Genomic DNA, 17024 nt, shown 5'->3' on the forward strand with positions numbered 1-17024 from the left:
AATTAAGTAAACCTTCATATTTTATTTGTCCCTGAAAAAATAAAGTTTAAAAATTGCCAGTATGGGAATCGAACCAACACCATTAGCGTGTCGCTCTATCAACTTAGCTATCCAGCCATCCTTCCACGCCCTCAATCTTAGGTTGAAATAAGAGATTCAATGCTTTTTCTTTCGTTTTGACTTGTGCCTTCTAACCAACGTCCAAGCCTTTGATCACCTTCCTTAGACTATGAAGAACGTGTGAGTTAATAGAAGGCATTCAAAGAAAAAAGGGCAATAGACTTTCATAGATTTCACATGTAATACCTAACAGAAAAGTGAAGCTAAGCGCTGAAAGTGATTCATGTATGTTACATACAATATGGTAGTATCAAAGAGAACAATACTTCTGATAACAACATCTAGACTCTCCTCAAAGTGAGTCACATTTGTTGTGAGGACAGAACGAGAAATGTATCCATTGGCGTGGATTGTGGCAAGTGTTCAGTTGAAGGACCTACAAGATTACAGCCAAGTCATGGCTACATTGGTCAGGTCATGGCTACATTGTTCAGGTCATGGCTACATTGATCAGGTCATTACAAAAACATTGGGCGGTTGGGACGTAAACAATTTTTTTTTACAAAATTTTAAACAGCGCTTTGTCTATATTACACAGGAATAATTGGATATAATATAAACACCGAATATAAAAAACATAGTAATCAACAAACCTTCACATGACCGATATATATTGAAACAGCAATTCGAGAACTTGGTTCAGCAAACAACGACAGTTGTCCTCGACATATGTATTGGCCTATCTATAATACATAATCCTGTTACAGGGCTCACGTCTCTTACCTGGCATTACACTTTAAACAAATACCTCGTACACATACTCAAACCAAATTACAAAAAAAAAAGAAACAAATTGTGTATACAAATGCAGATGACGATCACCAACTTCCCTAGGGAAACATTTCTCTAGAGTCGTACCATCCACGCACTAACTATCTAACATAGAGCCACATTCTACAATCTAACATAGAGCTACATTCTACAATCTAACATAGAGCTACATTCTACAACAACGACAGGCAAAGAACTCATCAAATTTACACAACCAAATGAAAAAAAAATGTTTTAATTACGTTTAACAAATTGAAGAGTCTCTCTACAACAGGAATGTGCCACTAATGATCCACCAGTAAGAAAAAACAAAGCTCAGAGCTAGTCCAATAAGTCCTGCTTATAATGAATATGGCCGTAGTGGCTAAAACTGGATAGACTTTAAATAGATTAAATAGTAACAATAATGTCTTTAGTCAGTGACAAACTGAGTGGAAGTCATCAATAAACAAGGTCTTATTAAACATAAGTAGGCCTATAGTGCAATTTTTTTTTTAAATTACTATCTATTTTATATTATTATATAGACTCAAAACCTCAAGTAATTTGCGCTTGGGAAATAAATATTTTGCAATTTATAATAATAAATATATTATATACCGGATTTAATAATAATTAATAATACTTTCCAAAAATACAAATAACCGAAACTAAAAATAAAAATTAAAAAAAAAGGGGGGGGGGGGAGGGTCTATACTTGTTTACTTCCCAAAGTACAGTACTAAAGACTTTACTTTTCAAACTGCGGTACTTAAGATTTTACTTTTAAAAGTACGGTACTTAAAACTTAACTTTTAAAAATTCGGTACTAAAAACTTTACTTTTAAAAGTACGCAACTTCAGTAGAAAATGTTGCCATAGTCTGTTTCAAAAGAACTTTTCGGCACGATTGTGTCTCGAATGTTCAACTCTATAGTTTGTAGATTTAGCATAAGTTTTAACTTTCACTGCAGAGACTTTCAATACAATAAATTATGTTTAAAGAATAAAACTTGTAATAATAAAGAGATTTTGTACCGTTAACACCTTATTAAATGATATAGATCTATATCGGGCGTATCGGTTGTTCACATTTCCTTTCAAGCAATAATTCATTTGTTAAAATTTCAAATAAAGAGCTCACATAGTCAAAAGTTGAGAAGGGGAGATAGATATCGATGTAGAAATTACAGAAATTCAAAATTGATAGGGACAAAAGTATTAGGCCTACTCTGTAGTGTTTCTAGTTGATGAGAACACAATTCAGCTCATTACAGAAATATATTTTACTTCGGCTATTTAGAAAGTCGTCACCATGACAGTGGTAGAAGCAACATGACAGTGGTAGAAGCAACATGACAGTGGTAGAAGCAACATGACAGTGCTAGAAGCAATATGACAGTGCTAGAAGCAACATGACAGTGGTAGAAGCAATATGACAGTGCTAGAAGCAACATGACAGTGGTAGAAGCAACATGACAGTGCTAGAAGCAACATGACAGTGGTAGAAGCAACATGACAGTGCTAGAAGCAACATGACAGTGGTAGAAGCAAGATTGTCAAACTGGTAGTCTTCAGTTTTTAACAAGCTGTATTTAAATACAAAAAGTAAAACCTTTTCAGACCTTGCAGATGATGTAATGGTCATCTGTTTCAATGGCCGACGGTTCACGAGGGCGTCATGTGGCCAGCACAACAATCAAACAGCCTTTACTTTCCCCAACCAATGTCAAATGACTCAAGGACGTCCTAAAAATCTCGAAATTCAAAATCCCTGCCTTTCCAAAAACATACACGATTCTTAAAGACAATCTGCACCCATTGAACCACTGTTACATCAGATCTGGGCGAGGTGGTCGTCTTTTTTCCATTAGTGTGTATGTGTTTTGTATTTGAATGTAATTCGTATTTGCATCTAGTAGTTTTCCTGAGGTGGACAATTGTTGTCTAACTGAATTCCCATTTGTTGGGCCAATAAAATTATTTTATCTTCACCGAGATTCGAACCCCTGAACTCTCTGTTCAGAAGCCAAGCGCTTTTCCAGTAAGCCACCAAGCCGGCAACAAGCTATAGTGGGTACATGAAATTTTTGAGGCAAACTAAAGGCGAATGATGGCTGGTCTGGTCACATCTACTAAAACAGCAAAGGATTATAATATCAACAGAGCCACAAAGATTCCAAATAGAACTGTAATTACAATAATTTAAATTTTAAAAAAAAGTTGTAATGAAAGAAACTAAAGAACCTTCGTCGTAACTTTTTTCTGTTAAAGATTTGTGGGTTTTTTTTCAGTGTACTTTCAAAGAGTGACTTGTATACCAAACTGTACTAAATGTACTAAATAAGTATACCAAACTGTACTAAATAAGCTGTATACTAGTTTCTACAACTAAAACACAGATATAATATTAAATTATATCAAAATAAATCTAAATGTTTCCTCAAGTGGGAAAAAATAGAAGGGTTGTGGATAAACCCAGACATGTTAACTTCCTATTATAATTATCCTTTTTTTTTTGGGGGGGGGGGATTATATTTCTAGACTCTTTCGATCTTGCGCACACACACAATCGCACAAAATGAAAAACAAACTTGGCATAATCTAAAACAGTGTTTCCCAAACTGTGTTCCGCAGAACCCTAATGTTCCGCGAGGCCTGAATAGGTGTTCCACGAACTACTGGAATTATAAGCTAGTAGACCACCACGTGAATTAATCTCTCTAAATTCTAAAAAAAAAAAAAAAAAAAAAAGGAAAGTGTTTCGATAAATACTCAGAATGTGCTAAGTGTTCCGTTAAGGAAAAAGTTTGAGAAACACTGATCCAAAAGCAATAGAAAGCATAAAAAGGAGAAAGAAAAAGATCTATGGCACATATGTATTTGATGGAGAGCTTCTAGGTTTAGGTATAAAGTTTTACATGAAGAGAAGCTGTGTCAGTGTGTGTGTGTATGCTGGAGCGCCAATTAAAGAAAATCTTACCATAAAGTCATTAAAAAATTGCATCACAGAAGATACATCCAGATCGCCAGGGGCGTTTCGCATTGTATCCATCTGTCAGGACATCTCAGCATGTTATGAGTCCGCCAAGTTCTTTCAAAATAACGCCGTAAATGTCGTCTGCAAATATGACTCTTCTTAAACCGGGCACACAAAATATCCACAGCAAGTCCAGTATATGCCAGTTACACGTCAGAATAACATGCCAAAATATCAGTCTTGAAGAATGCTTTCTATCCACTCACTGAAGTAGTTCTTACGTTAGAACTCGCTGAAGACAACAAGAACTGTCTGGAGCTCCTTACAGTTTGGGCTACAAGATGGACTCAGTTGTCTGCTATCAACAAAACAATAAATCTGTTGGGAACTACAATTGAAACAAACGTTTTTTTTTTTTTGTTGTTTTTTTTTTAAACGAAGAAAATACTATAAGTGCCGAGGTTTTTGTTTAAACCTTACACTAAGTGGCGTTGTCGACAATAAGCAAAAATATATTAAACGCCACTTTTACGGTTTTCTCTAAACATCGAAAGGCAAATAGAATACATGAACTATATATTTAGACACCAAAGAAAAATAAAAGCTTACTAGAGAAATACTATAAATGTTGAATGGATCTTCTAATGAAGGATGTATTTAAAAAAAAAAAGGAACATTTTTACCTCGCGCCAACCCCCCCCCCCCCCACCAAAAAAAAAATTAAGCGAATGTATAAATCTACTCAACTGAGTATATACAATTTGAATGATAGGCTTATAGATGACGGTGCGCAAAATGTTTAATTCTTTAATGCTGGAATACACGCTGATGTGTTTTGAAGAGAAAGATTATCTAGACCTCAAGACCAAATTTAATTATCAGATTATTATATTTAAAAAAAGATAACTGTTAAACCAGAGTTTTCCCAAAGATATACGCAAGCTGTACATTTTCTAGGAAAATCGTTAAAGTCGTTTACGTCAACCGTGCCCATGCAGTTTTTTGTTTCCTTATCCCATGAAGAATTAGCAAGCTGAATAGAGGAAATGTAATAAAAACAATATTGCAGAAATGTTTTGCTGCTTAGTTAATCCAAAATTAACAGGACGAATAAAAACAACTTCTGACTTCAACTCCACAACAAAATTACATTTGTAACACATCGTAAAACAAAAAGTTATAACAATTTAAAATTTAAATTGTTAATAATAGTAATTATCGAAGCATATTTTTTTGCTAGTATAATTTTCTATTTCGGTTTTTGTAAGGTCAAGACTCTTTGATTTAATCTAAGATTGTATTTGGTATCACGTGACGATAGATGCAATGCTAAATGTAGCGGATGATATTAATATTATTTTTATTTATCTATTTTTTGTTTTGTTTTCACGAAGGTGAGTAATGTTTACTGTATCACATTGAAAATAAAGCACACACATAAAAATAAATCATGTTTCTTAATTACTTAATTATCTCTGGAAGATCAAGTGTGTGTGTGTGTTATTAAGTCATGTTGATATGTTCGCTAGACGATTCACTGTACAGGATTTCCCGTGTTTCTTATTTCTCTTTTCTTAAAGCAAGCTGTGCATCTATTTCTATTTGGATACAACCCAACAGCAAACCAAACCTACAAAAAGAAATGTATACAGAAATATGTATGGTGTAGTAATGGTTTGAATATATGTTACATAATAAACCCACTGATATACATATTAAAAAGACTCCTGCCAAAGTTTCTATTCGTACTTAGAAGTCAATCCACGATGTGTCTAAGAATGAAGAGACATGTATATTTGACCAAGTTAGGATGTAATCTAACATCTATAATAGAACAACAGTAGACTATGACAAATTGATACATCTAACATCTATAATAGAACAACAGTAGACTATGACAAATTGATACATCTAACATCTATAATAGAACAACAGTAGACTATGTCAAATTGATACATCTAACACCTATAATAGAACAACAGTAGACTATGACAAATTGATACATCTAACATCTATAATAGAACAACAGTAGACTATGACAAATTGATACATCTAACACCTATAATAGAACAACAGTAGACTATGTCAAATTGATACATATAACACCTATAATAGAACAATAGTAGACTATGTCAAATTGATACATCTAACATCTATAATAGAACAATAGTAGACTATGTCAAATTGATACATCTAACACCTATAATAGAACAACAGTAGACTATGACAAATGTATTAGTGTTAGGCTTAACAAACTTCAGTCGGGATGCAGAAACACATGTAATGTCAGGATACACTGCTGATTCTTTCACAACTTCATGACATCTGTTTTTGCTGTAATGCTGTAAATAAATTTGCGATGAACCTAAACGTCACTCGTTGTCATCATCTGTCTATTCCATCAGGCAGACGTAAAGCAATCATTTTGAAAGATTAACCAGGTCCAGTGTTGAGACAAACTTTTTCTGGGCGTTCGTTTAACTTCGATTCTTCTCATTTGTTTAATCTCAATCCCTCCTTTTATAAATAACTAGAATGACGTCAAATTCCACATCAATGTCTTTGACATACTTTTATGGACATCTTTTTAAACAAAAATGAGATAGCAACTTTTCTAGCTCAAAACATAACAAACTAGAACAATTCTAAGTGAATCCAACTTTCAGTGTTGAGATTTATTTAAAGTGTACACAATTACTAGATATGCTTGAGTGTGAAATGAAATGTGAACAATTACATTTATTTACAATTTATTTAAAGTGTACACAATTACTAAATATGCTTGAGTGTGAAATGAAATGTGAACAATTACATTTATTTACAATTTATTTAAAGTGTACACAATTACTAGATGTCTCCTAGCAATAAACTCGAGTCTATCTGTTACATTTCCCCTGCGACATTTCTAAGATAGAGTGAAAACGAACAAACAAATTATTTCAATAAATTCTATCGAAGACTAAAGAGATCTCTAGATTTTTGTTTTACACTTAGATAATAGAGAGAGAAGATAAAGATCAAGAGTAACTATCTTATTATGAACTAGGGTAATAGATGCGTTCATGAATAAAAAAATAAGTCGGGTGTAACCCCCTCCCCCTTTCACTCTTGTTCATTGAAAGCCAATGTTGTAAAACATTAACTCATATGAACTACTTGGTTATAATAGAGCACGGTGATGGCATTGTTATCTGAATAGGTCCCTACAACAAGAAACTCATTGCTTCAATTGTAAAAAGCATTTAAACATACTAGTCTATATCTATTTTTTTTTATAATGTCTGATATGTGAATTATTTATTTTTTGTATAGATCTAGACCTAAAGATGTTTATTAACAGAACTGGATTAAAGTGGATTCTACACCTATGTTAATATAATTGACCTTTAAAGTTTAATTTAGATGTACATATTAACATACCGGTACTAATCTAGATATAGATCTAAGTGTATTCACTTGGAAGACTAGAATCTACAATAGATCTAAAAGTCAACCGTATATCCTAAGTTTATGGGAAGTATAGAATTCTAGATCTAGAACTTAGATCTAAGTCTGATGGTTGACATAAACTAAATCTAGATCTGGATCTTGATTATCGAGATATATTTCAACAATGGTAATATCGATAGTGCATCTAGTTTGATTCGCAGCACAATCAAATATCCTATAGAAATAAATATCAGACTAATGTAAGTCTAGATCTCTATGTCCATACAAGATTACCGTCCAGCACTCAGAAACGCCTCCATAGACACCGCATGAAATTCTATGCCACTAAGTACCACGGGAACATAGTCTGGGAACTTTGTCCCCTCCCCATGCTTGAGAAGTTGACTATTAGAAACACGTAGTTTTCTTATCAAAGACACAAGCTAGAGATCCCGATCTATAAGTATAAGCGGTGTGGCAGTGTAGTGGTGTGCCAGGATCCAATATTTCTAGATATCTAGATATACACACTTAGCGTAATTATTAAATAATTAAATGGATCTAGATCTAAACCTAAATCTATATCCTAGATCTACATCTACATAGTTATAATGTTTTTTCTTTGTTGTAATGCACAAATTGCAAGACAAATTTCCTTACGGATAATAAAGATTATTATTATTATTATTACATCAACCAAATTAAGATTTAAACCATTAAATAGAAAAAAAACACACAAACACACACCTGAACTAATGTTTTCAACTGAACACAGACACAAGAATGAATGAATCAATAACCATTCACAATATATAAAACTCATAATGAAATGCTAATGAAATAGAAACAATAACCATACAACGGTAATTATATAGCCTACGAGTTATAGATCTAATATCACACGGCCGAAACATAAATGACGATAAAGAATCTAGAATCAAGAGATCTCCATATCAACAATTAACATTGTAATGGTTCCTCTCGAAGGGAAATAAAAAAAAAAAGAGGGGGGGGGACACAAATCACCTTAATGAATTCCAAAAGTTAAACACATGTGATTACAGCAGCCTAGTAGTCCATGATAACACCGTGAAAAGTATAGATACAAAAAAAATCCCTTCAATAAAACAAGTCCATGGTTGACAGTACAGTGAAACACTTCTACTGCATTTGCGGCCAGTGCTTCTACCCCGTGCAACCCCCCTCCGTCCGCCTTACTACCCAGTCCCTGCCCTCTGCTTCAGTTCTCAAAAAAAAAAAAAAAGTTAACCATCGGTACCCCCCCCCCCACTCCACCCTACCCCCACCCCTTATTGTTTACTTTTCGTCCCGCTACAAGCTGCCATCGTTGACATTGGGCACCAAAACGCCAATATCTTTCTGGCCGCACTGGCACGCGGAGCAATTCGCCCCTGATTTTTTGTTCTCTCTCTCTCTCTCTTCTTTCTTTCTCTCCTTCTCTCTTGTGATTCGCTCAAACCCCCTCGGGGGCTCTGATTGGGGGTCTACGAAATGTACAAAATTGAAATGGTGAAAAAAAAAAATAAAAAAAAATCGGAGCGATGCCGTGGAGCAGAAAGACGAAGGGGGAATAACTGCGGTTTTATTTTCTGATCCTCCTCACGTGTCGGCGTGGTGATGCTCCTCATTAACCACTTAACGTCTTACAATGAGATCACCAAAACTTGAGTACACTAGACTCATCATCAGTAGTCTTAGAATCAAACGTATGTCTAGTGTTAAATATTTATAGATAAAGTTTCCCTTTCAGACCTTTGCGATCTTTAGGGCGGATGGTGTGAAAGTCAAGTGTTTCTATGGCCGACAGTTAACTAAGGTGTCATGTGGCCAGCACAACGACAAACAGGCTTATTTTCCCAAACTAATGTTGGGTCGACTCAGGGACATCTGGAATTAAGGAAGGACAAGCGGGGCTATAGCCCCGTGGTCTCCGCAAGAATGGGGCCCCCACAAAAAGATATGAAAATATATCAGAGTCTCAAGGGGTTAGAAACTTTAAAAAATTTTAAAAATATTTTTTTTATCGCTTTTTTACGTCTGGAAAAAATGTTTGTGTTTAAGAAGTGTGTATAGTCTGTCGTTTGTTAACAAGGAAAAGTAAAGAAGTTTGTATTTAAGAAGTGTGTATAGTCTGTCGTTTGTTAACAAGGAAAAGTAAAGAAGTTTGTGTTTAAGAAGTGTGTATAGTCAGTCGTTTGTTAACAAGGAAAAGTAAAGAAGTTTGCGTTTAAGAAGTGTGTATAGTCTGTCGTTTGTTAACAAGGAAAAGTAAAGAAGTTTGTGTTTGAGAAGTGTGTATAGTCTGTCGTTTGTTAACAAGGAAAAGTAAAGAAGTTTGTGTTTAAGAAGTGTGTATAGTCTGTCGTTTGTTAACAAGGAAAAGTAAAGAAGTTTTTTTTTTATTTTATCAATATTTAAATTCGCAAATAGAAAATACCTCGAAATCTGATGATTATTATCTAAGAATGATCAAGTCCGTGTTCTCATCGCACTGTGACTTGTGGAAATGACTTACTGACTATTTCAAAAGATTTAAAAACCAAAGCAAAAAGTGCTTCAAAGTTGAGTGCTTGACCGATGGTCTCGTGTTCAAGTTTCTTAATGGACATGTTTATGTCGTTGGACCAAGCCTACTAATGGCTACCTGAAATAGGTCCAGAAAAGAAATACGCACAGAGTCAATAGAGTCTAGCGACCGATATGTACACTAGGCTCATGACATCCTTGTGTACCATTAGCCACACACACAGCTGTACTTAAAATTCACTTCACCAAAGGAAACGCTTGAATAAAGTGAGGGAAACAGACTTTCAGTAAGTTAACATTTCAATTCACTGCTATATAAGAAATAATCATAAACATAATAAAATAATGTGCGTCACAGGCCAAATTGGCAAGCAGATAACAGGCGTGGCCTGCGTCATTTTATTCACAGCGGAAAGTTTGGTTAATATGGCGTCATTTATTGGTGTTTCCTTTTTGCCTCGAGTACTGCTAAAAATAGATCAGGGAATTCCAAAATGACGCTTTTAGTTATCCGGAAGAATGGAGAATCACAAATACTATAGAAGAGAAGACGATTATAGATTCAGGCTTCATTGCTTTGTTCTTTTTGTAAGATAAACACAATCCTAGTGAAACTATTACATTTCAATTAATAAGATAGTTTAGAGATACAACTGTAGGCCTACTTGTTGAGTGTTGTTGCCGGTCGTTGACTTGTAGCACCAAAACTGCTGGTAGACATCTAAACCGATGTAGGCGTATTATATCTTAACATGTAACACTTGAAATAATAAATAATCTTTGTGACGTGCCACCAAATATAACCTTTACGACACTATAGTAATATAGCACCAGGAAAAAGAAGAAGAGGCAGAGACAGCGATGTGAAGACAACATCAAAGAATGGACGTGAATGTCATTGAAAGAGATTCTGTCCAATGCAAGAGACAGAGAGGAATGGAGAAAGACGGCCGACAGATCCTGTGTGGTGCCCAAACGGTCCAACAGACCAAGGAATAGGTGAAAGAGAGGTACTCTATAGACAAACTCAACTTGAGATGAAACGAAATAATGTAGCAGACTTTAGTCATAATATAAAATGGTGTTTAAAAGAAAATCTAACTCGTTGCAAAAACACGTCTTTTCACTCTGGCATTCTGGAGACAGCTTGCGATAGTGCAGCTCATCTTGCATCCTTCAAATTGCATAGTCACCAACCAATCGCAAATTTCTTCTCATCGTCACCATAGAACCCCCCCCCCCACACACACACACACATACACACGTAATGTTGAGTTTATTTCATAACAGTATTCTAGTTTCAATGTAGTGATTGTGTTTCTATGCCCTTCTACTTTACACAGTAGTCTAACGCCCTTGTGAGCAGAGAGAATCTGACAGATACGTTCTAGTGGTGTGAAGTAGACATAATATCAGTGTAACGTTAAAAGCAAGCGCGCACGCAGACACAAACAGACACATTGGATTCAAGTCCTACTTTTAGCTTACACTCTCTTAATCGGTGGAAGTTAGAAGTTGGAAGGAAAAGGTTTGGCGTCTGGAAGTCTGGACATTCCCAAAACTGGCAGCGAAGTTGATGTCGCGCTAATATCCCATCAGATCAGATCCCACACTATTGGATTCGATTCAATCAAATCCGATCATATACGATCCGAATCGGATCTGATCATTATAGATAATGAGAAAAAAATATATATACAAAAGTAATAATAATAACAAGTTTATCTTTTTTTCATAATTATGGAATGGTCCAAAATCGGTATTGAATAAATATATTATTTTTTATCACGTAAACGCTTTTATAGCATCTTGGCAAACCGAAAGTAATGATTACATAATTGTCATCGCTTGGACATTTTCGAACTATTCAGTATGTCAATGTATGTCTTTTAAAATGAATGATTTATTTTGAACTTACATATATGAACAAAAAAAAAAAAAAAAAGAATATTTCAAGAATTAGAAAAAGAAAATGGACTTTAATTTTTTTTTTAAATAATGTTTATTTTTTAAAAAAATGGGAGAGGTGAGATCCGCAACCCAGTGACTTCCCTTTTAAAGTCGCCAAAGCACTTCTTGAGGAAGAAGATAAACAACATCTCTCAAGACAAACACAACCTTTCAGACCACCAGCACCGGTGCTCTCAATGAGATGGAGGAGAAGCGGGGGGACACAGACGACACCAGTGTGTCCCCGGGAAAATGCTCGGCCATTGTGTCACGTGTTTGTTGACCGTAGTTGCCAGCAGACTTCATCAACTGGGTATTTTCTACCCAAGTTGACTCAACCACTTACGACTTTTTCTAAAGCGTTCTTCCACCCCCCCCCCCCCCCGAATTTTTAAACTTTCGCAAAATACTAGCAGGAGGGGGGACACACATGGGTGATAAAAAGGCACTTCACACAGGCAGATACATCAAAACAGTTTCAGTTCAACTTGAAGTGAGCAAGAAAATTATAGATTTTTTTTATCAAGACATTGCATGAAAGTCGCAATGACCAGTCAATTCACCAGATAAGTTACTTAAATTACACACAGTATAACACACACACACACACACACATAACAAATAACAGAACTTTAGACATCACTATTAATAAAAGAAACAAAACGATTATTTCCAAACATATTCTATTGTTGCGTCTCTTTAATATACATCCTATATACAATAGACATACAATATGAATCTTTGAAGTATTTTTTACTAATGTGTGTAATTTTTTTGTTAAAAAGTGTTCGCTTTGATGGCACCTAAACTTAGCAATATACAAAATATTATGTATAGGAAATACAATAAACATGTATATACTTTGTATATAATGACATCAGATTTTCAAAAGTGTTTCTTCTAAATTTTTAGAACTAAACGTAACGGGCGGACGAATAGAAGGACAGACAGACAACAAAATACTGATAGCGATTTTTTCCTTTTCGCTAAAAAAAAACATACATTTTCCAAGATTTATTTTCAAAAGAACTAGATCTCCTTCAAGTTCAAGAGCTCAAAAAAGGAAACATTTTGTTGGAACACTCTGAAGCAGCTCCATGTGTGTGGCTCGGATAAATAACAATGACACTAATACCATACTATACTGGACCTGACAGATATTGAAACTATAGAGAAACCAAAAGTACAAACCCGGAAAGGTGTAACATGGTTGAGAATGGCTGCGCTTAAAATAGGTCTAATTGTCTGGCAATGAATCAAATTCTCAAAATTTTTAATATTCAGATTATTTCCCTTATTTGGGAACTAAACCGCTATATTGAAGATCACTACTAAACATTACTCTGTGTTACCATCGAAAGAGTTTAGAAAATCAATTTTGCAGTGCTGAAAAGTGCAAAATAATAATAAGAAGAAGAAGAAGAACTTTTAAAAAACATAGCTTATCAACAGTTTATTCTGTGCCCACGGATACACCACAAATTTTTTCAGCCATAAGATAATAAATGTCTAATAGAGTTGTAATGAGAGAATGTGCTATACAGTTATTTAAATACCGGTACAGTGAAAGCAGCTTTTATCTGATATTGAGATAGTAAACAAAAAAAAAAAAAAGAAAATTTAAAAAATACTTAAAAAAACAAACAAACCAACAAAGCTTATAATTAAACGTGCTTGTATCAATCAGTTTGGATCAGTCGTGTAATTAAATTTGTAATAGACTCTAGACCAACAATAAAAAGCATTTATAAATAACAAAAATGGGGGGGGGGAACTACCTGTATTTAAACTCATAATGAAGCCTTCTCAGGCGTCTCAAGCCAACACGGTAACCACTCTGCAAGTGGAGAGCTTATGAACATGGAAGATTGTATAATTATTTTTTGTTTCTATAGCCTCGTCCTATTTTTCAGGTATGTGTTCACTAAGACTCAGACGACGACCTTATAATAGGGACAAATTCAACTTATAACACCACTTCAGTCAATTACAATTTCTTTACCTTGTTCGATATACCAAACAAAATAATTCACTACCAATAGTTAATTAACTAATTGGTTGTTGTTGTTGTTTTTAAATTGATTCTTGTTTTGTCAGGTAAAAGAAATATTTGTGCAAAATTTCAGCTTGATCCGAGATTATGTGTCTGAGAAATAACGTGTACAAACTTTTTACCAGACAGACAGAGTCAATTGATATAGGCTTTGTAAAAAGCTAAATGTGTTCTACAAAAATGCACCAAAAGTTACGCTGAATATTTAGCGTTTGCACCGCTCCCCTTACCAGTCACTTTTGATAGTTCCCTTCACTGGAGAACGATACAAACCACAGCGCCCCCACCCCATCCCCTTTATATTTCCCTTCAATTTCTGTTTCTATCGTTTTAAGTTGATTTCCCTGTGTCGCAATTTCTCATGAAGGTGTGTATGTGTGGGTGTGGTGGGCGGGGGGATGGCGGTTGGAGTGGGGAGGCACTGCTGATTATTTACCCCGGGGTCTGTGAAAAGAATGGCCTCGAGCCGTTGTGTTGACTTACGTATCAAATGGCTAGGCCTACCAAACAGCTCATCTATAGTGTACCAGAAACGAAGGACCCGTCAACAAAGAGCTTGAAACGGGGCAGAGAAAACATCATTAAAAAGCAGACGACCAAGGGATGCGCATTTCAAAGCAAAAGACCGAGCGGGGGAGGGGGGGGAGGGGATCACCGAGGAATGGACAAAAGGGTGGGGTGGGGGATAAGAAGTAGAAGAAGGAGGAGAGAACATGAGAGATGACACAGTCTGCGCTTCTTCTCTTGGACAAAAGAGAAGAGAAAATGCATTACAAAAAATTATAGACTGAGAAAAAAAAATGTGATAAATAAAAAAAAAAATTGGAAGTGACCAAAAAATTTGTCGAATTGGGAAAAAAACTTTGAAAGAGAATTTCGACCAGAGAACAAAAAAATTAATTATTTCAACAAGTTAAATTTATGTGTTGTTTTTTTTAAATGGAATTAAAAGTGTCCACAATAAATTCTGAAAGAGAAGGGAATGTTTAATGTGAAATTTTGTCAGACACTAAGTGCAAAATGAAAACAAATAGAACAAGAGGTAAACCAAATGATAATGTCATAAGATTGTCTCAACTAATGAGTTGACCAGTGAATAGAACCCAAACAAAACTTTGGTCTTTGTCTATGAAAGATAGACACAAAATGATTTAATGTACTTACTACTAAAAAAAAAACAACAAGATCCCAGGCCAATCTGTGCAGAGTGAGCACTACAGCTGGGACTAGTTTGTCACTGTGAGTTGCTTTTTTTATGTCTCCACTTTGAACCTCGTTTCCTCGTATGAGTGATGAAAAGTTGAATAGGTAGTCTGAGTGCATGTTTGTTTTTCCTTGTTTACATAAGAAGGCGTGGGGGGGGAGGGGTGCAGCAGAGTAAGTAAGGGAGAAATCAGGAAGAGAGACGGGAAAAAAAGGAAGAAAAAAAAAAAGGGGGGGGGTGAGAAATAAACTAAAGATTCATGGGAATGATAAAATGTTTTTCATAACTCTGTTTTAATGTGTTGATATAAACTTATGGTATAGGGAGAGAATTCTAACAAAGTCAACACTGAGCAAGGGAGTAACAGACAGAGAGAGAGAAAGGGGGGGGGGAGGGAGGACATTGAAAACTTAATCACCAGTTTGTATTTTGGTTTCTGCTCATGTTATTGTTACTCAAGGCAGGAAACGTGCAGCGCCATCTCGCCACCTGGAGTGGACACCTGCACGTGAGCGGTGAGTACACTTTGACGTCATTCTCTGTGACCTCTTCTCCACGGCGCACTCATTTCGTCATGAAAGCGCGTCCGTGCGTGACCTACGGAAGGTTCTGAAGGTCACAGTGTGTAGCAGCATCTATGGCTTCGATAAGCTTCTGTGGAGTTGAGGTGTTATTGTTTCAATACAAAATCACAATTATGAATTAAAAGTCCAAGTCCACTTCAAAGAATATGTGAGGACTTGCTTTGTAACGGACTTCAAAACAAAGTAGGACAACCCGAGCACGTTGTAATGACATGAACTCTGGTTCAGTAGATTAATGAAATGATAAACAAATAGACGACAATTAGTTAATTATTTATATAAACAACAACAATCTAGTTCCTAGCTTGTATATGACAATCCCCTCTTGTACATGACAATCCCCTTTCTACAGTTTATGAGTAAGCTACTTCCCCAAACAGTTTAGGTTAGGTACACATGGCACAGTAATAACAACGCGTAGCATATACTAACCAGTCTCTGTTGATTCATTGGAAACTACCAGATCCAGTTCTAACTTCAACTACGTATTTTTCAACTTGAATATTTGTCCGAAGCGAGTATTAATAGTGGGACTGAAATTCTACCATATAGGGCCTTCAACAACTCTGGGCCTATGTCTTCAACAACTATGGGCCTATGTCTTCAACAACTCTGGGCCTATGTCTTCAACAACTCTGGGCCTATGTCTTCAACAACTATGGACCTATGTCTTCAACAACTTTGGCCTTATGTCTTCAACAACTATGGACCTATGTCTTCAACAACTATGGACCTATGTCTTCAACAACTTTGGCCTTATGTCTTCAACAACTATGGACCTATGTCTTCAACAACTATGGACCTATGTCTTCAACAACTATGGACCTATGTCTTCAACAACTATGGACCTATGTCTTCAACAACTTTGGCCTTATGTCTTCAACAACTATGGACCTATGTCTTCAACAACTTTGGCCTTATGTCTTCAACAACTATGGACCTATGTCTTCAACAACTATGGACCTATGTCTTCAACAACTATGGACCTATGTCTTCAACAACTATGGACCTATGTCTTCAACAACTATGGACCTATGTCTTCAACTGTAATGTGGATCTAGTCCAAGCGATAAATGTGCTAGAGATTTAGAGTTATAGAATCGAAACAAATTTTCATCATTTTGAAACCATTTCATCATTGCAAGACTAAAAGGGTTGTGGACTTCCTAGATCTAAATCTTTTGTTTGTGTTGCCTGGAAATGTGCAATACACAGTGCATGACCATTTTTTAAATACTATTTTGTTATTTCAATTGTTTTAATATGCAAGATTACAGGAACATGTTTAAGCTATATAAATGCGAAATAAAATAATTAATACAACGATGGATAAGTATCAGTATCTTACTGCCAAAAGTACACACAGCATTAGATTTTGAGGACTCTATTTTGCGGAAAAGCTTTTAT

At 35.4% G+C, this 17024-nt stretch overlaps 1 protein-coding gene across 7 annotated transcripts in view; it reads right to left on the reverse strand.

The window, feature by feature from the left end:
* The window catches only part of LOC106073860 (forkhead box protein P1-like), a 193566-nt gene that overhangs the window by 120958 nt on the left and 55584 nt on the right, over positions 1 to 17024 (reverse strand). Inside the window, exons 1-2 of one of the 7 annotated variants that reach the window (XM_056026776.1) lie at positions 8306 to 8496; positions 3854 to 4205 (exon numbers count right to left, since the gene is read on the reverse strand). The exons of 3 other annotated variants lie outside the window; for them this stretch is intronic. In XM_056026776.1, the coding sequence (XP_055882751.1) occupies positions 3854 to 3925 (72 nt within the window). In that variant the 5' untranslated portion in view covers positions 3926 to 4205; positions 8306 to 8496. Of the gene's footprint in view, positions 1 to 3853; positions 4239 to 8305; positions 8497 to 17024 lie in introns of those variants that run through there. 3 more of the 7 variants (XM_056026775.1, XM_056026774.1, XM_056026777.1) reach the window with 3 other exon arrangements.

This window comes from Biomphalaria glabrata, chromosome 4 (assembly GCF_947242115.1).
Source record: "Biomphalaria glabrata chromosome 4, xgBioGlab47.1, whole genome shotgun sequence".
Classification (NCBI taxonomy): Eukaryota; Metazoa; Mollusca; class Gastropoda; family Planorbidae; genus Biomphalaria; species Biomphalaria glabrata.